The sequence below is a fragment of the Sciurus vulgaris genome, assembly GCF_902686455.1.
Source record: "Sciurus vulgaris genome assembly, chromosome: 3".
NCBI classification, from domain to species: Eukaryota; Metazoa; Chordata; class Mammalia; order Rodentia; family Sciuridae; genus Sciurus; species Sciurus vulgaris.
Genome location: NC_136463.1, coordinates 173,823,155 through 173,848,013, shown reverse-complemented (window position 1 = coordinate 173,848,013; position 24,859 = coordinate 173,823,155). Strand labels below are relative to the sequence as shown.

The 24,859-nt window shown below is 43.2% G+C and overlaps 1 protein-coding gene across 1 annotated transcript in view; it reads right to left on the bottom strand.

The window, feature by feature from the left end:
- Nucleotides 1-22,506, bottom strand: part of SGPP2 (sphingosine-1-phosphate phosphatase 2) — a 108,221-nt gene extending 85,715 nt beyond the window's left edge. The window contains 1 exon segment of the mRNA XM_079135142.1: nt 21,893-22,506. Coding sequence (XP_078991268.1) covers nt 21,893-22,111 — 219 coding nt within the window. The 5' untranslated portion in view covers nt 22,112-22,506.
- Nucleotides 22,507-24,859: the final 2,353 nt, after the last annotated feature.

Below are 24,859 nucleotides of genomic sequence, written 5' to 3'. Positions count from 1 at the left end.
TAACTCTGTGAAGTTCAGCTCTGCGGAACGGGGTCCTTCTGCTTCGTCAAACATGCCTGGCCAGCAGAGACCAAGAAGCCGTGGCAAAAAGTCAAACACTGTGCTCCTGACATAGAGCAAAGATAAAATTCCAAAGGGATTGATGTCCCTAAGATTTAATTCTTTTCATATACAGCATCCCACAAGAGACCCTGCGTCTCAGTTGGTTGCAGACACTCATGGTCCCCTGACTCCCAGGTATATGATTGTTCCCAAGCATATGTTTCCAAGTCCAGCCTGCATCAGGTTCTGCTGAACATCCCTGGTCACTTTAGATGCTGGCAGGCCTGCCTCAGTGTCCTCGGCAGTAAAACAGTGGTAGCAGGAGTTGCTCCCCTGCCTGGACCCCGTCCAGCTATACATCCCTCATGACCTGAGCTGCCTCCCCACTGAGCTTACGCCATCATGCACTGCTTGCCATTGGGCGTACGTTCTGAGAAATGCACTGTTAGGTGACTTTGATCATTGTGCAAACATCACAGAGAGCGTTTACACAAACCTAGATGGTACGGCCAATCCCTCAAGGCAACCAAGAGCCAAACTTGGATGCATGTGGTCGCTGCCCGTGAAAGATGGCACAGTGAACATTTTTGCAGGGGTTGGGTACCTAGGATTGAACTCAGGGGCACTCGGCCACTGAGCCACATCCCCAGCCCTATTTTGTATTTTATTTAGAGACAGGGTCTCACTGAGTTGCTTAGCAACTCACTTTTGCTGAGGCTGGCTTTGAACTCACGATCCTCCTGCCTCAGCCTCCCTAGCCACTGGGATGACAGGCATGCGCCACCATGCCTGGCTCACAGTGAACTTTTTTAATAGGTAGAAGGAGCACACTCTAAAATAATAATAAAAAATACAGTTCAGTAAATACGTTAACCGGTAACATAATCATTTATTGTGATTATCAAGCCTCATGTATTGTACAGAAGCATATGTGCTAGACTTTTGTGTGACTGGTAGCTCAGTAGATTTGTTCACACAGCATCGCTACAAACATGAGTGATATGTCAGAGTAGGAGGTCAAGCCTGCTCCACAGTAACTCGGTGACAGGGATTTTCAGCTCCATTTTAATCTTATGGGACCACTGTTGTATCCGTGCATTCGCCATTGCCTGGAAGGTAATCTACAGCACACGGTGATTTCCATTTACACCTCTGGTTACTTGTTTACCTTCTTCACTCATCTGTCAGCTCAGCAGCCAAGGGGCTTTGCCCGTCTTTCTCATCACTGCATCCCCAGCTCAGTGCCCAACATGTGGCGGGCACTTGATAGATATCTGTGAACCAACCATCATTCATAGCCTTAGATGGGAAGCACCATGTGACACATAGTGAGGTTAATGCTGCCTACCTCTCCTGGCATTTCCGCCTAGAAGCTGGGTGATCTCTTATTTGCCTGTCATGCGTGTCTGATTTATCAACTCTGATTCCCTTCATGGCTAACCAAGGATAACTCCAAACTCTCTTGCATGGAGCCTTGACCCAGTATCAGGCTTCCCTGGGCCCACAGCAATACCCCTTGAATGTCCCCTGCAGCTCAGTTTCTCGGGGCACAGCACAGACACCCTGAGTTGCTTACTGAATACCCCCATCCTGTTTTGACTTGCTATCAAAACACAAACTCACACCAAGCCTCAGGCAATTAGCTGAGTCAGTCTGGGCAACTCTTTTTCCCTCCCCACATTACCTTGCAATTGAGGGTGGCCGGGTTACCCAGCTCTGTCTGAGGGGTGTGTGTGTGTGTGTGTGTGTGTGTGTGTGTGTGTGGTGGGGGGTTGTCTTCTGGTTCTGCTTTTGTTTATTAGAAAGAATACAGACGGCTGTCAAACTACTTCTACCTTCTTCCTAACTTGAACATGATTCTGATACCTGGAGCAACGGCAGCTTTTTTTTTTTTTTTGGTATGGGCGATTGAACCCAGAGGTGCTTAAGCCCTTTTGTATATTTGATTTAAAGACAGGTCTTGCTGAGTTGCTTAAGGCCTCACTAAGTTGCTGAGGCTGGCTTTGAACTCAGGATCCTCCTGCCCCAGCCTCCAGAGCTGCTGGGATACTGTGCCTGGCCCAGTAGCAGCTTTCTTAGCCTCATGAAGCACCTAGCCAACAAGCTAAGACACTGTGAGTACTTGACAGTATGGAGCAGAAGTCACCCTTGCCAACTTCTAGACCCCAGTTATGTGAGAAAAATAAAAAATTCAAGCAACCAGCAACAGAGCTTATCTAGTGAGTTCATCATCTTCCTTCACATCATCATTCTCCCTTTTCCCATATTTTCTCATTTATGTCAACAACATCATCAAAATCCTTAGGCTCAAAATATTGAGCTATCTTTTGATAAGAAGAACAAAGAAGGATCCATTTTCAAGTCCTGTCAATCCACTGGATTGTCTCAATCAAATCAACAAAGATATACACATAGATATTTATTATAGTGTTTACATTAGCAGAAAATGGAAAGAACTATAATTGGCAAGATAAATCCTAATAAATTTGGGATAGAAAATGGGATATTACACTGCCACTAAAATATTATAAATGAATCTTTCTCGCTGTGGAACAAAGCCCAAGTTATGTTCATTGGAAAATCAGAGTAGATACAGCAGTTTTGATACAGATGAGCATAAGACACCCAGCTTTGAGCAGATGCCTTTCCATCCTCTGCTCCCTGGTCTGGTCTCTTGCTCCTTCCCCAGGGCACACTTACTCCCACCACTGGTCTTTACCCTATGGTGGTCTCCCTCTGGAGCATTTGCTCCATCGCTTCTGATAATTCCAACGTTTTACCTTCTGCAAAACCCACTATATCTTTTCTCACAAACCTAGTCCAGAATGCAGCACCCAGCATGGTGCATGCACCCAGCAGGCAGTAGGTCCCTCCAAGATTTAAGAACTTGAAGCCTCCTGGACCTACAGAGCAGGCACAGAGCAACACCGAACTTCACAGCAAATCAGCAGGCACTGGCCTTTTCCACAGTTTGTCCATCAACAGCAGTGGCTTTGTGTCCCACTCCCAAGTCATTACTTACTTGGGATTAATTACTCCCAAGTGATTCCGATTCTGTCCTCTAGGGACTACCTCCCACATCCAGGAGCATCAGAGGGGACATCCTCACTCGTAGGTAGCAAAGGGCTTCTACCTTAGGAACTTTAACCATTCTCCTTTCTGGAATGTTCTAGGCCAAGAATAACAAATTCAGATGTCTACAGGGGTCAAGTCAGTGATGCAAATTATCAAAGCCATTGCAGATATAAGACTCGGGGTGTGGTGGGAGCCCACCGAGCCTGCTACCTAGGCAAGAGTCACTTGCCACTCTAAGTCAAACTTTATGGTCTTGTAGTAATGCAAGCCAGAACAGATTTTATTTTTTGGTGGCAGGAATTGAATCCAGGGGCACATTACCACTGAGCCCCATCCACAGCCTTTATTTATTTATTTATTTAATTTATTTTGAGACAGGGCCTCACTAAGTTGAAGAGGCTGGCCTGGAACTTGTGATCTTCCTGCCTTAGTCTCCAAGTCACTGGGATTATAGGCATGCACCACCTTGCCTAACTTACTTCTATTTTCTGAAAACCAGAAGCCAGAAAAAGAAAGTTCCCACTATTAAAATCAGGTATGAAAAAAGCAAAGGTTGACACAGAGATTGGTCCCCAGGCCCTGGTTTCTAAGATTCAAGGAGGGCCACTGACTTCAGAAAGCCAGGTCCCAGCAGCAGTAGTTAGTGTCCTCACCCTCCAAGGATGACTGCGGAGTGGCCTTGTTCTCCCAACTCTGCACTTAGTCCAGGACCAGTGAAGGTCCCTCCTCCTCCTGGTCACTGAACAGTTAACCCTCTCCTGGGGGAGGGGCTTGGCTGGAGCCTAACAGGAGTCTGGGAGCTAGAACTGTCCTTGAGACCTGATCCTATTACTCACGCTCAGAGTTTCTCTTCCCGTTTAAAAATTCTCTTAACTTATAATATTCCAGTGTTAAGCATGAAATCCATATGTCATATACTGTAATAAAAAAAATCTCTGAGGATTTCTTCCTCATATGAAGTCCACATGTACTGTTTTCTTGGACCTTTTTTAAACCTGAAACCTTCAGCTGTACCTAATTGCTAAGTTTCAAATCCTCTAATTTCCATCAGAAGTCTTAGCCGGAAATTCTTTCAAAACGTTGGTTTGGTGCTTTCTTCTGAGGCATTACAGGATTGGAGAAGGGAGGCTCTTGTTCCGCTCAGTTTTGATGAACTTTGAGAGAGAAATTGTCCTTTTTGCTCATATGCTGTGCTCAGCTGTTCACCTGCCTCCCCAGATGGACTGAGGGCTCTTCAAGAGAAGGGAGCAGAGGCATGTCTGCCCCAGGTGGGGCTCGGGGACTGATCCAGAGCCTGGCGCCTCATAGGCACTTTGCTGATATTTGCTGAATATTAATGATGTTATTTCAGGACAAGAAATATCCTAAAATACAGTCTCCAAACACAGTAAGTTCAGAAACTGGAAAAACATTTTTTTGGCAAATGCTTGGGTGCCACAGACCACTGGGACGAAGACCTCCAACATTTCTGCTATGGAAATCCTGGAAAGCAATTTGGCAAAATGCTTCAGGATGCATATGGTTGGCCCAAATGTTAGAGATTAGCATTTTGAAGTGGCATAAGAAAGTAGATTTGCACTGCTTTTCCGAGCCGAGCTCTCATCCTCTACCACCCACGCCACACAAAAGACGTGACATTCATTCCGGAAAAGACCCACTGGATAAATATAGCAAGGGCAGCATAAGTAGTAGTTGTTGTAGTAGTAGTACCGGTCAAGCATCCCTAACTGAAATCTGAAATTTTTGAAATCCTCCAAAATGTGAAACTTTTTAAGCACTGGCATCATGCAACAGGCGGAAAAATTCCACATTTAGCCTGAGGTGATGGGTCACAGTCCAATCATAGGCAAACCAAAATTATTGCATAAAATGAACTTTGGCCTCTGTGTGAAGGGTGTATATGAAACGTAAATGAATTTTCTGTTTAGACTTGGGTCACCCATATATATCATTATGTACATGCAAACATTTCAAAATCTGAAAAAAATCCCAAATCTGAAACACTTCTGGTCCCAAGTATTTCGGGTAAGGCATCTGTGATGGCAGCAACATTGGTGGGAGTGGATGGAAGAGACGGCCATGGAAATGACCTCTGAGGACCTACCCGATGCCGGGCACCATGTGTTCGCATCCCACTGGATGCCATTTCCATCTCAGAACTCTAGGAAGCGTGCTATGTCCTCCAGTTTTGCAGATAAGGAAACCAAGGTGGTAGAGATTATGTGGTCTGTCTAATGTGCCATGGCTCAGAGTATAAGAAGCCAAGACCCTCTTAGCCCAAGCCACTGTCTCCCCAAAGCACAGCACAGCTCCGAACAGAGCTCTGCAGGGGCCACAACAGCCATGAAGGGCTCACCCCAGCCAACATCCCTGCAGCAGGCAAGCCCAGCCAACAGCACCTGAACAAATAGTCTGAAAACAGAAGGACTGGAAAACAAACCACAGCAATACTTGCTCCTGGCCTAATACAGATCTCCAAAGGAACTATTAGAAAGAAGAAATAGCAGGGAAAAAAAAAGTGGGAAAGAAAGTCACTGTTACTCCTTCTCTCTATGCTGATTTCCCATAAATCCTTTCCTTCAGCAATACAATAAGCTGAAGTTAAAAAAAAAAAAAAGAAAAGAACTCATAGGGCAAAGTCAATTATTCCTACACTTCATGGTGCAGGACTTCCACTTCACAAGACCATCACCATCTGGTAGTATATTTTCAATTTTAAGACTGTGACAAGTTTTAAGGCGAGAACAACTAAAAATGTACATCTTCAAGTGTATTTCACAAAGGTCACCACGTGCAAATGTGATAATTTCTTCGGGGGTGTCCCTCAGTATACCACGATTCAATATGTGATCATTCTGGTTTCAGGCTTTGTTTGGACAAACTCCACGCTGATTGATCTATTGACTCTTGCTGTGCTGTGGTCCAAATTTTCTAAATACTGAGCACTATAAAACAGTGTCAGCTGAGGAAGGATGTAGCTAGGAGTACCCTGAGTCATATCCTCCAGTGTTACTCCATTGCATTAGAGCAAATCCATAAACTACAAGATAAACTGGAGCTCAAATATTAATACAGAAACAAATTGCAAAAAGAAACTACATTATTTTTAACATTTTGGATTCTTAGGTAAAAGCAGCTCATTTAGTTATTAAGTTAGGAACAGAGTATATATTTGTTCAAGGTAATATGTATCACTAGGCAAATTTTATAATACTGGTGACCAATGGTTCATGAATACATGAAAATGAATTACACAAATTATCTGATTTTTTTCTATGCTTATGAAAAACATGATCAACAAAGCCAAATAGGGTGGGAAGAAGGAAGATAGATATTTTTAAAATGTACTACGGCAAAAATCCTATTAGATAATGTTATAAGGACTAAATATTGCTATTGACTATATAATGACAAAGATTGTAATCCAGAAGTAGAGGGTTGGTCCAGACAGAAAACACTCTATTACCTCACCCTTTTATAAAATTAATGGAGAAAAAAAAGTATGACCCATTTACCAGAGAAAAAAGAATTCAGTAAAGTTTGATAATAATCCATAAAAATATCTCTCAGTAAACAAGCTGTAAAAGGAAACAATCTATGTCAAATTTAATATTCTATGGTAAAATTTGAAAATTATGCCCTTAAAATAAAAAACAAGAATGTTTACTATCACCACTTCTACACTACACTGTACTAGAGGTCCTTGTCTGTGGAGTAAGGTGGGAGGAAATAAAGGTAAAGGAATTGGAAAGGAAGAAACAAAACTTGTGTTTTGATAGTAATCCCAAAGAAATGAGAGGCTGGGAATTTTCATTTGAGAGAGAGAGAGAGAGAGAGAGAGAGAGAGAGAGAGAGAGAAAGAGATCTGAAGCATTCTTTTATTTTTTGAGTACTGGGGATTGAACCCAGGGACACTTTACCAGTCCTTGTAAATTCCTTATAAATTTTATTTTGGGACAGGGTCTCTCTAAGGTGCCAGACTGACCACCGATTTATGACCCTCCTGCCTCAGCTTCCCAAGTATCTAGGATTACAGGCATGTGCCACCTCATCCGGCAGTAATTGTTTTATTAATTAAATATAAATAAATAGAAGAAAGGTCTGTAAAGTAGAAGAGAGGGAACAGGGGAGAGAAAGGGGAGGAAAAGGGGAAGTACTGGGGACTGAATTAGAGCAAATTATCTTCCATGTATGTATAAGTTCGTCAAAGTGAACCCTAGAATTATGTGTAACTAAAATGAACTAAGAAAAAATAAAATAAAAATATCACATATAAAATAAAAAAAGAGATGTTCTAAGGCAACATTTTAAGAAATAACAAAAATATACATGCCCCAAATTTATTAGTGGGAGGAGGGATGGTATAATATTCAACATCTGCTTTTCTTAAGATGTTCCTGGACTCTTGAAGAATTCATGTTGAGCCAAGAAAATAAGAGATCTTTTCGAAGCCAAAATTTTTCAGTGCATTAGGAAATTCCCATGAGTACAGAATAACATTATGCATTTCAAGCTCTGGGCATTTTGTGTGTTGGTTTGGACAAAGTATGAAAAGATGTATTATAATATCTCCTGGGTCTTTCTGCAGAGACCTGGGGGTGCCATTTTGCTTCATTTAAGAAAGCTACTGGAATAGTTCATGTGGTTTAATAAATATTCCCTCAAGGTAAGGATCACAAACAGTACAGTTGGTATTTGGGCCTTTTTTTTTTTTTTTAAACAAAGACATCAATGGTAATTTTTTAAGGTTTTAATATGGAACAATGTTAGTAATCTTAGTAACTACCTAATAGTCTTCAAAATTAAAAAGCATCCTCATAGGATAATTTCTTTTTTCTTTTTCTTTCTTTTCCTTTTCCTTTTTTTTTTTTTTTTTTTGTACTGGAGATTTAACCCAGGGACACTTACCCACCGAGCCACATCCCCAGTCCTTTTATTTTTTTATTTTAAGACAAGTCCTCACTAAGTTGCTGAAGCTGGTCTTGAACTTGCATCCTGCTAACTCAGACTCCTGAGTCTCTGGGATTATAGGCATGTGCCATGATGCCTGGCTTATAGGAGTATTTTTAGGGAATGAAAATTAGTTTTTTTCTAAAAATAAAATAACCTTGATATTGTTTTAAAAGTACTGAAAATGCAGACATGCATGAATAGGAAAATAACAGATTTTAAACCCAGGAAGAACCACTGGCAACATTTAGTTCAACTCCTTGGGTTCTTTCAAAAAATATGTATTTCAATATATACTTAACACAGCTTTAAAATTTGGGTCATATTATAAACTTCATTTTTTAACATTTTTTTTTGGTTGAACAATGTGCGGTGTGTATGTTTCCAAGTCTAGAAATTCAAGAAATTTTAATTCCTTTCATGACATCTTTGAATTTTGTGATTAAGTTTTTTCCCTGTATAGAATATAGTTGAGAAAACCTTTTATGATTACATATTGATAAACACTTTATGGTAATAAGAACTTTGTGTGGGAGAACATAAATCTAACAAATTCCACCACTTGGGGAATGGACTCTATAGACCTCAGGATCAGGACAGCCACCACGAGAGGACCTTCAGCTGCCCTGGCCCTGCCCTTGCACTTGGAGTACAGTGTAAAGAACAATCTGTGTTTTATGTGTAAGAGAAGAGAATTCTTTCACAATTTCTAATTTTAAAAGTGAGCTATTCTCAATGAAATTATATGTGGGCAAAGGGAGCCGAGAAATTTCTATCTCATGCTAATTACTTTCTCCTGGTTTTATTTCATCTCAGTTTATCCGACTCCAGTAAAGCCAAGCAGCAGGATGAACACAGGTGCAAATACAGAAGGTAGTGTAGACTACAGATGACTCTGAGAGATTTGGTGGCTAAAGAAGTGTGCACATTAGTTCCCAGGGACACTAGTGCTGCACATGGGCATTTTGTGGCGGGTGAGGAACAGGGTTAATGACTTTGAGCATCTTCGTAGAAAGAAAGAAAATAATCAGAAAGGAGACTGAAGATGCAGTGTGTGACTCTGACCTATTCGCAATACCAATTTCAAACAGCTTAAAAAAGATGAACACACACACACACACAAACCATAACCCACCTATATCTATGAAACAAGATGGTCAAAATAAAGCTAATGACAAATGTCTTTTTTTTTTTTTTTTTTTTTTCATTCAAACCCTTCTGTGTTCTACCTGGACAGGTAGCAGGGGTCTGTGAGCAGGAGGATCATAACCATGGCCCACAGCCCCTGTGACAGCATGGCTCTGGGAGAAGCGGATCAGAGGAAGAGCTCTCAGCCCTTCTGTGTTTCCTGTACAGTGTGCAGACGCTGCAGACGCTGTGGGAAGAAGGCAGGACCAGTCTTGAAAGGTAGTACTGATTTAAAACAATCTTTTGAAATAATGAAAGATTTGCAAGTTGTTGCAAAGGTGGTAGGAAATGTCCTGCGTTCTATTCATCCGTTTTTTCCCAATGGCTACATCTTACAAACTGTAGCACAAGATCAAAACCAGGAGTCTGACATTGTACCAGCGCTGTGTGCAAGATTTAAACCACCCCCATCACCGCAGGGACCCTCCTGGTACCAGTAACTCGGATGGATTAAAATCAGCATTTTTTTTTTTTTTTTTTTTTGACTCAGCATAATGCCCTTGAGATCCACCAAATTACTGGGTGGGTCGTCATCACTGTCTTCTTACAGCTGAGTACTATCCCATGGTTTGGTTGTATCAGCTTGTTTGATCACTCATACAATGAAGAATGTTCTGGTTGCTTCTAGTGTTTGGCTATTATAAATACAGCTGCTTGAACCATCATGTACAGCTCTTTATGTGAATAAATTTTCATGTCTCTGAGGTCAGTATCCAGGAGTGCAACTGTGGGTCACAGGATAAATGTGTGCTTAGTGCTAACTTTTAAGTATGCAATAAACAAGTTAATCTTTTCAAAAGTAACATTTTTCCATGATTGATTATTTACTTGGTGAGTCAACTGAGCCCAGCATCAGTGGGGGTGGGGAAGCAAAAGCATCGATTACCAAATCATTCTAAATCCCAGAGAAGATATTGTGTTGCTGGGCCCAACTGTATCTCCTGACAGGCTCTGTGCTCAATGCAGGTATACCTGCCTGCACCAGGAAGTACTCAGAATCACAGTGGGAAGTCCCACTTCTCTGCCCATGATGGTACTAGGAGGTGAGAGGAAGAAATCAAATCTGGATCATTTATAAATCCTCACATTGGAAAAAGTCCTTAAGGGGCAAAATTTGGGGACAATAAAATAGGACATGTGGATTCAGATGGGCTTAGATGGAGGCAAGATGAAGTGACCAATGAATGTCAGTCCAACCTCTATCTAGAAGTAAGAGTTATTCAGAAATTCACTCTGAATGACTTTTGAGGACCGGCATCCCATTCTGTCCGATTGGGGACACACATGATGTAACACGTGTGAATGTGACAAGAAGAGATGGCATGGCAGTCCTGGGGCCTCCGGAGGAGCCATCCAGAGGAGGAGAGCACGTTTAGAACTCAGGTGGGGCCTCCGGAGTTACCGGACGCCTTCTGCCTGCCCTCTAGACGTATATTCCTTTCTGGCTTGGAGTACGAGGAATGTTTGCTTTCTCCGACACTATCAGAAACCCCACACCCTGCCCACAGTTTCAAAATCTCACACGCATATCACACAAATGACAACCCCTACCTGGAAGGTACAGGGGGAAGGACGGGGCACCTGGCAGCCTATCTAAATTCAAAGATACCCGGAAGGGAGTAGCCATGCCTGTTCTTCCCTTCTCGCCCTCAGATACCAAATATTTCCTACTTGAAAGATTAGAAGTATATTAGTTGTCAGCTTTTGCTAAGTGATACGCAATGAGAGAGTCTAGTGTGCAACGGATAAACTAAAAATATGGAAAGTAGTAAAAACAACCACCAAAAACTTTGCTAAAATCACAATGGAAAATGTGGGTAAAGTACATGCCTGGGTCATTCATGAAAAGAGTAATATGAGAGTCGGCTAAACGAGAAAGATATCCCACCTTGTTAGAGATAAAAGGAACACAAAAGTAAAATAATGCCATACTTTCACTTAGATATCAAAATGGCAATTACTTCTTGTTTTTTTTTTTTTTTTGTACTGGGGATTGAACTCAGGAATATTCTAACTTTATGCTACGTGCTCAGCTTTTAATTATATTTTGAGACAGGGTCTCTAAGTTGCTGAGGGGCTGGCCCTGAACTTGGAATCCTCCCGTCTCAGCCTCCTGAGTAGCTGGGATTTCAGGCATGCACCACTGTAGCCAGGTTGTAGATTACTTTTTAAAAGAACACTTCACTAATGGATGTTAAAATTACTAAGTGGAAAGATGGAGAGAAAATAAAAAATATTTATAATGTTTCAGAATGCCAGTCTATAAGATAGTTACTGATTACAAAGAGAAAGACAATAATCTGGAAGACACTGTTTAAAGGTGTTTAGAAATCACTGGTAAGGGGGTGTAGTTCAGTGGTAGAGTGCTTGCCTAGTACATGTGAGGCACTGGGTTCGATCATCAGCACTGCATAAAAATGAGTAAGCAAATAGGGTATAATAATCAAAATAAGGAATAAAATAAAGCTATAGTGTCCATCTACAACTAAAAAAATGTTTTAAAATCACTGGTAATAAACTAAATCAATACTGTGTGCCCCCTGATAGGATGCACTAACAAGAATGCAGTGTCTTCCTGTGAATTTTCAACTACTCAGACCCTGCCTACAATTTGGAGGAAACAATAGGTAACCCTAAGCTGGAGGACACTATGCAAATAACTTACCTGCACTTTTCAAGCGTCAGTCAGGGAAGACAAGGAATGACTAAAGAATCGATGTTAACTAAATGTCTGGACTTTGGCACAGAGTAACCAATAACCAATAACACTGGGGGGATTTGGCAAAATATGAACCAAGTCCAAAGATTAAATAATATTGCCTTATTTTGATTATTGAACTATGTCTTTACTTTTTAATGAGGTAATATCTTATAGGATCTCACTATGCTGCTGAGGTTGGCCTTGAACTTTTCTATCTTAGCCTCCTGAGTAATTGGGATTACAGGTGTGGGCTGCCATACCTGGTGAACTATAGTTTCATGTGATGCAAACATTAGAAGAAAATTTAACCTTAGGTTAGAAATTTTTTTACTATTTTTGCAAAATTTTAAAAACCTGAAGTTATTTCAAAAGAAAATTAAAAATTAAAGGTAATTTTTAAAATTTAAAGGTAATATTTGATGTTGCCTTTTATTCACAATGACACAAATATCCATATGCAGTAAAGAGATACTTGTGCTGGACATGGTGGCGCATACCTACCTATTATCCCAGGGGCTTAAGAGGCTGAGGCAGGGGGATCACAAGTTCAAAGTCAGCCTCAGCAATTAGCGAGGCCCTGTCTCGAGTTAAAACGTAAAAAGGGGTGGGGGCATGTTCAGTGGTTAAGTGCCCCTGTGTTTAATTCCCTGTACCAAAAAAAAAAAAAGAGAGAGAGATACTTCATATTTGTCAAACCACTGCTGCTACACATCCTATATAATTCCTGGAGTTCCAGAAGAGGCAAAAAACCATGGTCAGCAGGGGTGAGCATGACATTGACTAGTGAATGTCAGTAAGAGTCTTCTGAGTCTCTGGGGCTGTTCTGAATCTCCATATATTCCCTGGCTATTTCTGACATAAGCATGTATTCGTTAATATTTAAAGGTTATAGAAAACAGGCTGGGAAATAGCTTAGTGGTAGAGTTCTTGCCTAGCATGTGCAAGGCCCTGGGTTCAAGCCCCAGTACCATGAACAAACTATAAAAGTTTATTTTGACCTCTTAGAGAAAAACCATCAAAAGAAAAGAATGCAGAAAGAAGGGACAACTGACTTCCAACAGAACCTCCTTTGCTGGTCACGATTTTACCAAAATCTGCGATCTTCTGTTTTGCAGCCTTTCCAAGAGAGGATGATTTTTTTAAACTGCAACAAAAAATATCCGCCAAGGGCCTTTCTCCACCACTGAAGCCCTGGCCTTGCAGTGCCCATCCATTTATCCCTGAGAACCTTCTTTTTCTCCATTATTCCTTCTCCCCACATCCCAGGAATCTGCTGTTTCCCATAAAATTCTATGGAAATAGAAGTTTGAAGAAATCGAAACCGACCCAGAGATTTTAGAAAGGATGCCCCTTGTAAAGACACAATTATTAAATAAATAGCTTTAGAAAAAGTAACAATGAACCTGCTCTTTTGTTTTTAAATGAGAAGTATCTAGAGGGTCCCTGTGGCCTAGGCCTGTAATCCCAGCAACCTGGGCAGCTGAGGCAGGAGGACGGTGAGTTCAAGGCAACCTGGGCACTTTAGCAAGACCCCCTCTCAAAAACAAAAAAGCAACAAACAACAAAGCCCAATAAATAAATAAACTGGAAGTATAAATGTGTGAGTGAAGATGTGTGGGGGGGAGGGGTATGGCTCAAAATGGTTCAAGGAGGCCATTGCTTCCCTCCCCAAGCCCCAGATCCTAGGTAGTTCACCCCTTTCCTTTTCACTCAGTCCAGCCTAAGCCCAAGGATCGCCCCCTCCCTGCTTTCAACACACTGTTAGTCAATTCCATGTCTGAAGTAAGATGAGACAACAAAAATGTGAACTTGGTCTTGTTGGGTTTTCTTTCAGTGTTTCATTTTCTCAACACGTGGAATGTGCCTCACCAGGTGAGAAGACCACCAGTGGGTGCCCCGAACTTCAGCATTTTCATAGACTCCGAACACAGACAGGAGTACTCTCAACGTGTTGCCTAGAAACCCAGACCGTGTTTTTCTCCCAGGTAAGCTTTGTGCTACATAAGATGCAGGGATGCCTTTGCTCAGGATGTCCTTCTTACCAGGGCAACGGAGGATTTAATCATTAATAAAATCTATGGCAACAGAAGTGCAAGTGCTTTTTGAAAAAGTGAAGGCCTTAACATCTTTCTTAGTTTTTTTCACACTTTTTTTATTGATGCGCTATAACTGTACACACTGATGGGATATACTGTTACACAGTCGTATAGGCACACAGCATAGCAATATAATTTGGCCAATATCACTTCCCAGCTTGACATCTTAATTCTTTTTTTTTTTTTGGGGGGGGTGCTGGGGATCGAACCCAGGGCCTTGTGCTTACAAGGCAAGCACTCTACTGACTGAGCTATCTCCCCAGCCCCCTTGACATCTTAATTCTAAGTCAAGAGAGTTAGCATTAGACTAGGCCTGCCGTCAACACGGTGATTTAGTCACATTTTTAACTCAATGGATGTTTCGCCATCAACTGACTTTTTAGCAATGCCCGTACTTACTCTGTAGTGTCCAAAACAAGAAAGCAGAGCAATGAAAAAGTTATTCATGAATCCAAACCTTTCATTGTTGCTGGGTTAAAAGGAGTCAACACTGAAAACAATTATCAAGCTAAAAGAAGACCCAGCCAGGTAAAATGTTCAAGGATAAGATCACCCCACTCCCAACACCCCATCATGAGAAGGGCAGGTGACAACAGGTATGCCAGTCAGGAAAAGGGAAAGTTTCACATAGCTGTCATGCTTCTATTCAACAATTAGTGTTATGAACTTGCCACATTCCAAGCACATGGTAGGCCCTGTGGCTACACACGTGAGCCAAGGAAACTGCCTGCTCTCCACACATTATTCTACCATTTTCCACTTCCCATCATTTCCCAGCTCAATAAAGGTCACAGAAATAATGAACTAATTGCAAATGTGTGCATGTCCTTCACAGTAGCAGAGATCAGCACATTCTGGTTGCACATGGAGATTCTCAAAGCTACTTTTAGTAAGTGGGGGTTTCTTAGATGAGTTTTCAAAAAGAAAGGCACAGTGTGAGATACCACAGGGACTGGTGCCTTTCCCAAGTCCCCCTAATCCTTTTTTATGATACGGGTCTTGACTATGTTGCCCAGGCTGACCTCCAACGTGGTCCTCCTTTCTCAGCCTCCTGAGTAGCTGGGATTACAGAGGCATGGCACTGTGCTCATGGGGGGCTCTCCCAAGTCATTCTAATTCAAGACTCAACTGTCCCTTTAGCAACTCATGCTCAGAGTTGGAGTCCACCATACTCAAGTCTCAGCTCCTTTCTCCACCTGGAATTTTTCCATCTGCCTTTGCCATTGCTGTGCACTCTCCTCTCCTCTCTACCCTGGGTTTCTGTGTTCCTATTGTTTTCTCTGGCTCAAGCTTTCTATTATTTTTTCTGAGGTAAATCAGCAATTACCTTTTATGTCCCTCTGTCTGGATCTTGCTTTCTGACTCCCTAAAGGAGCAGTGCAATTGTCTATCTTAGTCACTATCCAACATGCAGATCCCAGGTGGATGAAGCTCATGCCAGGCCATTTTGCAGGCTGCTGTCCCACCTGATCCCCAATCAAATCAGACTGTACCCATAAAGTGGGGAACCCTAAATCAAAACCTGGCAATTGACATCTCTCTTTTTTTTTTTAATTTTGTAGTTGTAGAGGGACAGAATGCCTTTATTTGTTTATTTTCATGCAGTGCTAAGGATTGAACCCAGTGCCTCATACGTGCTAGGCAAGTGCTCTGCCACTGAGCTACAGCTCTAGTCTGGCGACTGGCATCTTAAGAAGCTGTTTGTGGTATCTTTCCTTCTAAGGCATCTCTGCACAAGAGAGACATTCGAAGTATCACGACGAACCCAACACTGACGTTAAAGTCTGATTTCACATCAGTCCTGTCTTTGCTGCTGTTTCCAATGTCACTTCTTAAAGGTTTCACACTAGGCCCTGTAAATCCCCACACAGGCTCTGCCACCCATCCCACACTCTTCCCCACAGAGACACCCGAGATCCCTTCTTAACACGGTGTTCTCAGTTGCCGATTCTGATTGGCTGGAGGGATGAAACTGATTTGTCATACCCTGTCCATGGGACGAAGTCCAAACTCTGCCGAGAGCCACGTTAAGGCTTTAGCTTACAACTCTGGCTCTGGCCCAGCAGGCCAGCCAGCGTGACCACACCAGGTTCTTTCTGCAGCCTGTGCAGAGGTCTCCATTTACCTTTCCAGGTCCACCCCACACCTTTCCCAGGGGGGCTCACCTTTATGGACTGCATCACCCCAGTGCCCAAGCTCCCTGGCTCCTGATAGAATCTGGCCAAAGGAGGGCACTGGAGGGAGGTGGGAAAGAGGGCAGATGGAGCAGGAGTTGGAGATGAATCTCCCCATGGCTCCTGGTGGTTGGCCCTCTCCCATGTTATTTTTGGGGGTGGGCAGTGGTGATGGGGATTGAACCCAGAGTCCTACCCATGCTAGGCAAGTGCTCTACCTTGAAGGGACATCCCAGGTCCACCTTTTTCTAGCATAGGCCTCAGTCCTGCCAGGGCCCCTCTCTGAACTCAGTTCTCTGGAGGTCTGGGGTTACCAGGACCCCCTTCCCTCTCCGTGCACATGCAGGCTGAAGTTGCTTTCTCCAGGATGTGTGACGATTTCTCCCACCCTTTTTGCATATTTGTAAATGATCTCCTATTTGGATTGCCTTCAGTTGTTCCTCTCTTATGTAATTTTCAACAGAGTGTACTTTTCAGAACAGTTTTAAATTTATAGAAAAATTTAGAAGATGGTGTCCAATTTCCATATGACTCATATTCTTCCCATATATTCTGTGGTTACCCCTGTAATTAACATCTTACATTAATATGGTATGTGTGTTTCAAAACTGATACATTATTATTAACTAAAGTCCTTACTTTATACAAATGTTCCCAGTTTTTACCTCACGTGCATTTTTTCTTTTCACATTCCATCCAGCTACCAGATTACATTCAGTCATAATGTCTCCTAAGCTTCTCTTGGCTGCAACTATTTCTCACTTTCCTTGTTTCTGATGACCTTGATAGTTTTGCAGAGTACTGGATGGTATTCTGGAGACTGTTCCTCAATATGAAACAGGAGTCCATCATTTCAATTTGCATCAAGAGTACATACTATCGACATGACTTTCACAGTTGATGTCAACCTTCATCACCAGGGTAATGTCTACCAAGTGTATACACTGTATAATTATTTCCCCTCCCCTTTTCATATTGTATTCTTTGGAAAGTATCATGTTCAGTCCACATTTAAGAAATAGGGAGACATGCTTGGCCTCCCTTATAAATGGAATAAAAACTGTTTCTTTTAAAAATTTTTGATTTATTTTTAATATTTTATTTACTTATTTATTTGTTTTGGTACTGAGGACTGAATCAGGAGGTGCTTTACTACTAACAACCCCAGTATGGATTTTGAGACAGTTTCACTAATGGCCAAGGTTGACCTTGAACTTGTGATCCTCCCTCCTTAGCCTTCCCAGTAGATGTGATTATAGGCCAGCACCACCAAATCTAGCTTCTAGTATTTTTTGTATTGCACCATTTTATTTGGGCTGCTCTAAGGCAGGAACTGTATTTTATTTATCTTTGTATCTCTGAGACTGACAACTATGCCAAAAACATAATAGTTGAACAATAAATGTTGACTGGAAATGAAGGAAGCAAAAATGAGATACAGGTAAAAGTGGCCTATTTCCCAAAGATTAGAGAGCATAATACCAAAGGACGGTGAGGCTGTGGAAAGCCTGTCAACAATCTGCTCACAGTTATTTATCCTGGTATACCCTTCCTTTGGGAGAATGTGGCAATATTTATGAGAATCCATAATATATGCATACTCTTTATTCAGCAATTCCATGTCTGGAAATTTAAATTAGGAGATAACCAAAGACAGGTGGGAAGATGCTTGTAGAAAGATGTTATTATTTTTAGTGCAAAAACTGGAAACAACCTAAAGTCCCAGCAACTAATTTATATAGTATGTCCAGGTAAGGGAGTAATACAAAGCCATCAGAAATCAGGTTGAACATTTCCTGAGTGACCATCTTTGGGCAGTGGCACATGGGCAAGGATTAAACTTTTTATTTGTGTTTCCCCAAGTTTTCTCCTCTGAATAATGATTATGTCTATAACTACATAAAAAAAAAAAAGATCAAATGCACATTTTCAGAGTGGCTCATTTACCATTTCAAACATCAGATTACAAATAAAATTTGCAGTTTGATCTTTTGGCAAATTGACGTGCAATGAAGCCAAACTGTCACAGCTGCTGTGACAACTGCCTCCAGCCATTGCCCCTTCATACTGAAGGGGATGGGTCCCAGGAGAAGAGAATACAGAGCTTCTCACCTGTTTGCTAGCTTCTTTGAGTACCACTTCTAACCTGGACATTGGACATTGCAAGTTTGTTTTGTTTTTAAAGCCCCTCTAAGTGACAGTCTAGCAATAGTTACTGTGGTCCTATTTTACTCTGTTCATTTTGCAGATGCTAAGACTGAGGCCCAGAGAAATACAAATGATACTGAGGCAGAGGCAGAGGCAGAGGCAGAGGCAGATCACGGTCTTTTCCTTTGCAGAATGTATTCTTTGCTCTTTAGCAAATCAGTAAATTCAAAGGAGGGATTTTGTAGATCAATAGACTTAGAAAGGCCCAAATATTTCAGGATAGGAATGATAGTGCAAAGACTTTGGAAAAGCAACCTAGCTTTGATTTCCTCCCCAACCCAACTGTAGCACTAGAGCTGAGCAGTTAGCAAACAAGTATTTATAGAGTACAGTGATACCTGGAAAGATCATCTCTCGTTGAGTGTAATGATGGGGAAAGACACAGCAGAGTCTCACTAGATACAACCGCTGTGGGTAAGCAAAGACATTCGATGTCAAAATGCCACTGCATCCAAGGTTGGCATGACCCCCAGAACAAATCGACACAATCTCTTCAGGGTCTCTGCCCTCCCCAGCAGGTTCTAAGGTCTGTGTCTCTGACTCAGGGCACTGATTCCCAAGGTGACAATCAAGAATGCCCTCTGATGGTTAATTTTGCAAACTGGGTGTCCTTGCAAACTGAAAGCAATACCTCCTTATTCTACCTGATCTTCACACTGCCCCAGCCAAGGCCCACAACTCACACCTTCTTAGTACATCAGACACGGTGGGGTGCTGTGTAGGAAGCTGCACGGGGTGGGAAGAAGCTCAGACCTGGGAGTCAAAAGATCTGCCTTTCCCTGCCTGTGCAGGGATTTGGGAAGTCCCAAGTCACTTAATCTTTCAGAACTCAGATTTCCTGGGCAATTCCTAAATCCCAGTCCAATTTATTCAACGACAGGTCTGTGCCAGCCCAGCCCAGCCCTAGTTTGTAAAAGACATAGTTAATTTTTAAACTAGCAGTGTGTGGTGTTACAAGAATTTACAGAGGAAGTCCTTAATCATTTCCATATTTGTCCAGTGTTAAGGACTTAAATAAATATAGAAAATGTGAAAGGTGAATTAAATTCCTGGGGGTCTACAATTATTGAAATGAAGGAAAGTTTGCTCTTGTTTGAAGGCTCTTAAATGGATGTCCTAGGGTTGCCTTCTAGACTCTGGGACAATCATTTGTTTTTTCATTTGATTTTCAGTAATCACTGTTTAATTTTTTATTTTATTGATTTTCTATTGTGATCTGCATTCAAATATTCATAAAATTCATTGGACCAAGCCATGGGAAGAAAACAATGAGAACAGACGGATTTCCTGCATTCTTAGATCTTACCATCTACCGGAGGAGACTGGAATAAACAGCTATCCACACAAAGGCACATTTACACAATGTAATTAATGCTTCAAGGAAAAAATACAAGAAGCAAAGATAATCCATAAGAGCGGTGCTGGGATTGTGGCTCAGTGGCAGAGCACTTACCTAAGCATGTGTGAGGCACTGGGTTCAATTCTCGGCACCGCATATAAATAAATAAAATAAAAGGTCATAAAGGGGAACTAGCCTGGAAGGTCAGCAAAGGTAACCCTGGGAGAACTGACCTTGATGCTGAAGGGTGGGTGGAAGGTATTTAGAGAAGGAACTTGCAGCTTAGGCAAGCCAGAGCCTCGTCAAAGGTCCAAGGCAGTGGGGTGGGCATGGTTGATAGGAAGGATTTCTCACCCACCCCTTTAAAAACCTATTACATATCAAGGGACAGGTATGTAATCATTTCCTTTTGGGGACTTCCTGCATGTCCCTAGTAAAGTATTAATCTTCTCCAGTCACTTGAAATTGACCCACCTTTAAAAACATTCCTTAACCTCTCCCTTATCAAATGCTCTTGAGTTAATTTTTTCTCCACTATCAGCAGCACAGGGATTTCCTATCTTGATTTTGAGTTCTGTCTTGCTTCTTCATGATCTACAGTGAGTTAGGTGCTACATTGGTCTGGAAGAACAACCCCACCCCTGGGCTCACCAGTTGGCTAAGGTACAAGCCCCAAAGAGGCAAGAAGTCTGCCTGACTGGCTTTTAAAGGGGAAGAGGGCCCATCTCTCCAGAATTTAGGTTATGTGGAAAACAGTTCAAAAAGCACTAGTGGAAAATGCACTCTTTTTCAGCTTCCTGAATTTGAAAAACAGAGTAGAAGTGTGAGAAGAGAGCAACAGAAAGCATCCCATACATCCAACTGTGGGTGTGAGTGTGAACAGTATTTGCGCACAGAAAATATCAATGAAAAACACTCTTTTGGATCTTCCCCCTTTAAAACACCACAAGAGGAAAGGGAGGGGTCAGTAAACTCAACTAAAAGTTCCTGGAACTTTACATAGGGCAGAAAAAAAGACTATAAAAGGAGGTAAAATATTATAGAAGAGGATTTTTCTGAAAGGAACACACCATCCAGCTCCACACTCCCTAGTGAATTCTGTAATTCAAAGCCTATTCATATTCTGGTTAATATTAAGGTTCTTCATAATTCCTCACTTATTAAATCTAGACATCTATACATGACCTTCTTGTCACCAGAAATTTCTAGGAATAAAAGAAAATGTGACTTTAAAAAAATAAAGAAAAAATAAAACAAGAATTATTGTTCTCCCTTGCCACACTTCTTACTTTGCCTAGCAAAAGAGCAGCGTCTGCAGGTGCCCAGGGTACACAGGCACCCCCTGCAACCATCTGCAGCCTGTCTGGTCCCTCAGCCTGGAGTCTCTGTGCACTGCGACGACACATGCCGGTTTCCCCAAAGCTGCAGTGGTTGTATAACCACACTCCAGACGCCTGGAGGAGAGCGCAGTGAGAGTCCCTCCCAAAGCAAAAGTCATTGGTGAAAAGTCACTGGTGCGGGTTGATAAAAGACCCAACAGGCAGAAGGGACCCCAAAACTGGCGGAGGGCGAGAGAGAGGCGCTGTCAGAACACCATCCCTGGCGTTGGTCAGGAAGGTCGTAGATATCTTTGGGCGCAGTATGTGAACCCCAGCTCTGTCCTCAGAGCCCGCAGAGCCGCACGGTGAGAACTGAGCACCCGCATTTGTGCCGACAGGGGAGGGGGATGGGCGGAAACTCGAGAATTCCCGGGGAATGCTCCCAGGGAAGTGCCAAGGACATCCCCGTTCCTTCCATTACGTAACTCTTACAGATTTGGCAGAACATACATGAACGTGAATTTTTTCATTAAAACAGAAAGCTCTAGGTAGACTGCAGTTAAAGGCTCTGAGCGATCGAGTCCGCGAAGACTTGGGGGCCACCTGGCAGGGTTGGAGGGTGGCATCCCGGTGACTGGACCCCGAGGCCACCCCCTGCACCCACGGCGGGGATGGCGCGCTCTGGACTCGCGGGCTGGGCGCACGCCTGTCCCCCAGCCGGCGGGCCGCGGGGACCCGCAGGTCCGCAGGCTGCGGCCGGCCGCCCCCTCCCTCCCCGGTGAGCACCTGCCCGCGGTTACCTGCGGCGCCGCGGCTCTGCGCAGCCCATTGGGCGGCCCCGCGCCGCCCTTGACTTTGGCCGCCGGGTGATGCCCGACCTCGGGGCACCGCGTCGCATCCTCCGGGGGACCCGCGCCGTTCTCCGGGGGGCCTTCCTCCAGCGCCGGGAAGAGCCCGCAGCGACGCTGGAAGCGGGCGACTAGCTGGGAATCCTGCAGGCTCCACAGCAGCTCTGCCATCGTGCCCGGGCCGCCCTCTCGCCCGCAGCCGCCGCAGCCTCGCGGGGCCGCCACCTCCGCCCGCGCTCCGGTCGCGCACACCCAGACCCCGGCTCCGGGAGCGGGGCGGGCGGGGCCGCGCCAGCCAACAGGTGCGCCGCCCGGGTCCTAGCGCCCGCCCTTGCCGCCGGAGCCCAGGTGTCCGGCTTCACCTTGCGCAGGCACGCTCCTCCTCGCCTTGCAGTCCCAGCCCGGTTGGGCGACGGCAGAGTCCAGCTTTCCTTCTCTAGGGCTAGTTAGCAACTGGGCGGAGGAGTGCAGGTGTCGGAAGTGTCGCTTTTATTTGAGGGCGACGTGTCCCCACTCCCTCCTGGCTAGCCCAGACCTGGCATTAAAAGACAGCTGATCTCATAATGACCTTCCTTTCAACTCCTGAGCTCAAGGTAAAATTCAATTTCCCGGCGCGCCAGCTCTCCACTCGGACTTTTGTCCGCTCCCTGCAAGACTCGTTCCCAGCAAGTAGAGAGGCCCCAGGGGAAAATTCCCAAGTTCTTTCCAAACTCTGCTTGATGCAACATTTCCTCCGAAGCCCGGACACCCTCGACCTTGCTCAAGAATCGAGGAAATACAAAGTGGGCCCTGAGTCATCCACAGCGTGAAGATGTGATGTAGCCACCAGGGAATACTTTTAAGGTGGGTGAGGAAGAAATGTGCTTCCTTCTCGATTTTCTGCATTGAGCATAGACTCCTACCAGCTCGCCTATCCTTTCTGCTATGCCTCTAAGAAACGACACTGAAGTTGTGCTCCATTTGTGTACAACGTGTCAAAACGCATTCTTCCGTCATGTGTAACTAATTAGAACAACTTAAAAAAGAAAATAGAAAAAGAAACGACCCTGGGAAGACGCCACCAGACCGTTCCGGGGCTTCAGACCCACAGAATCAGTTGCTTAAAGGCTGCGAGGATAGTTAGGCATCTCCCTGCACCTGGCTGCTTTAGGGCTCTCAGCAGAGCCATTTGGAGTCGAAGTCGGTTTTCCCTCCCCCTCCTAAATCGCCCTGTGGGGTCTGAGATCCCAAGAGACAGTCACTGCACCTCCTCCAAAGGAGTATGAGGGTCCCAGTGATCAACCTGCGACAAAAAGCACAATCCACTTTGCCTTCAGTTTGCAGCAGAAGGCTGCCTAGTTACTGACTGCCCATGCAAAGCCTACCAAGTGTATGGTAGCACAAATGACCAGGCATGAACACCTGAGCCACCTTGTTGAACCAGTTTTCCTTTTAGGCCTGGACACCTTTGGGATGTAACTTCCAAAGATCATTTAGTCTTCTTCATGCCCTACTTTCTGCTTTCCTTGCTTCTCAGTCTTATCTGGAAAGCAAAGTCAAGGTGACTGAGAGGACAATGAAACTCTGAGGAGATATACCATTTTCCTCTTACAAAAGCAGAGGACTGCTGGCACACCCCAACTGTCACCCCTAGAGGCTCAGGAGGCAGTGGCCTCTCCCCACAGTGCTGTTTGCTATGATTTATAGGCGCTAAAACCAAACCCTGTGGTTTAGTTTTAAAAGCAGGAGTTGTAGTTGTTCAGAACCTGTTTTGTTCATGTATTAAAGAAATTTGTTCTTCCATGTGTCTCCCAAATTTAGTGCTTCAGTGTTTCATTAAAAAAAAAAAAAAAAAAGCAAAGTAAAACATGGCACATTCAGCCTAAGTATACCAACAAATCGCATTTTCAGACAGCATTTTGTCTCTGACTTCAGCTTCCAGTAATTCACAAAGTGTCTCCTGAAAAGAAGACAGTGAGCATCCTGAGCAGCAATTTCATATTAAGCAGTGAATCAGAAGTTTACACATCACTTCTGCTAACAGCCTATCAGTGAGAAGGTAGTCTCCTGGTCTCAGAAAGGTTTGGAAATGTCACCTGTAGCAAGGCAACCCATGTTCAACTTAATCTATATATTACTGTGGAAGAAGAGAAGGACTGATTTTTATTTTTTAACTACCAGTAGGCTCCATCATGATATGGTAATAAATCATTGTTGGTTAAGTGCTGCAAAAAATATAAATCTATGCTATAATTCAAACTTTGATCTGCCTAATTTTATCTATGCAGTCTGTCTCTAATGTGGCACATTCTAAATACTCATGTGCAGATGCAATTTTTTTAAGGAGGCACTAAAAATAACCTATTTCAAGGAACAACTAGCATGCCTTTAATATATTAAAATGAGAGAATTGAGAGAAAATTTGACCTAAATGAAAATTTTTGCATTATTAATTGCATTATTGCATTTTAAATTCTGAGTTAAAGTTGTCTCTACATAACAGATTCCTTCCAAATTACCATTAGTGAGGCAGATATACAGGATCTGGACTCTGTAATAGTTATGTACTGCTGCATAACAAAGTACTGCACGAATAGTGACGTAAAGCAGAAATATTTTCTTGCAGTTTCGGTGGGTCAGGAATCCAGGTGCATTTTAGCTGGGTCCTATGACCCTGGGTTTCTCACAAGATGGCAATTCAGGTGTTGTTTGAGGCTGCACACCTCAAGGCTCAACTGGAGACGGATTAGCTATGAAAATCACTCATGGGGTGGTTGGTATATTTCAGTTCCATATGGGCTGTTGGTCAGAAGTTGCCCTCCCTACCTTGCCACATGGGTGCCTCAGTAGGACAGCTCATTAAATGACCCTTTCTTCCATTGAAGCAAGCAAACAAGAAAATCTAGAGATACAGAGGGAGTCCAAACACGACAGAGAAGC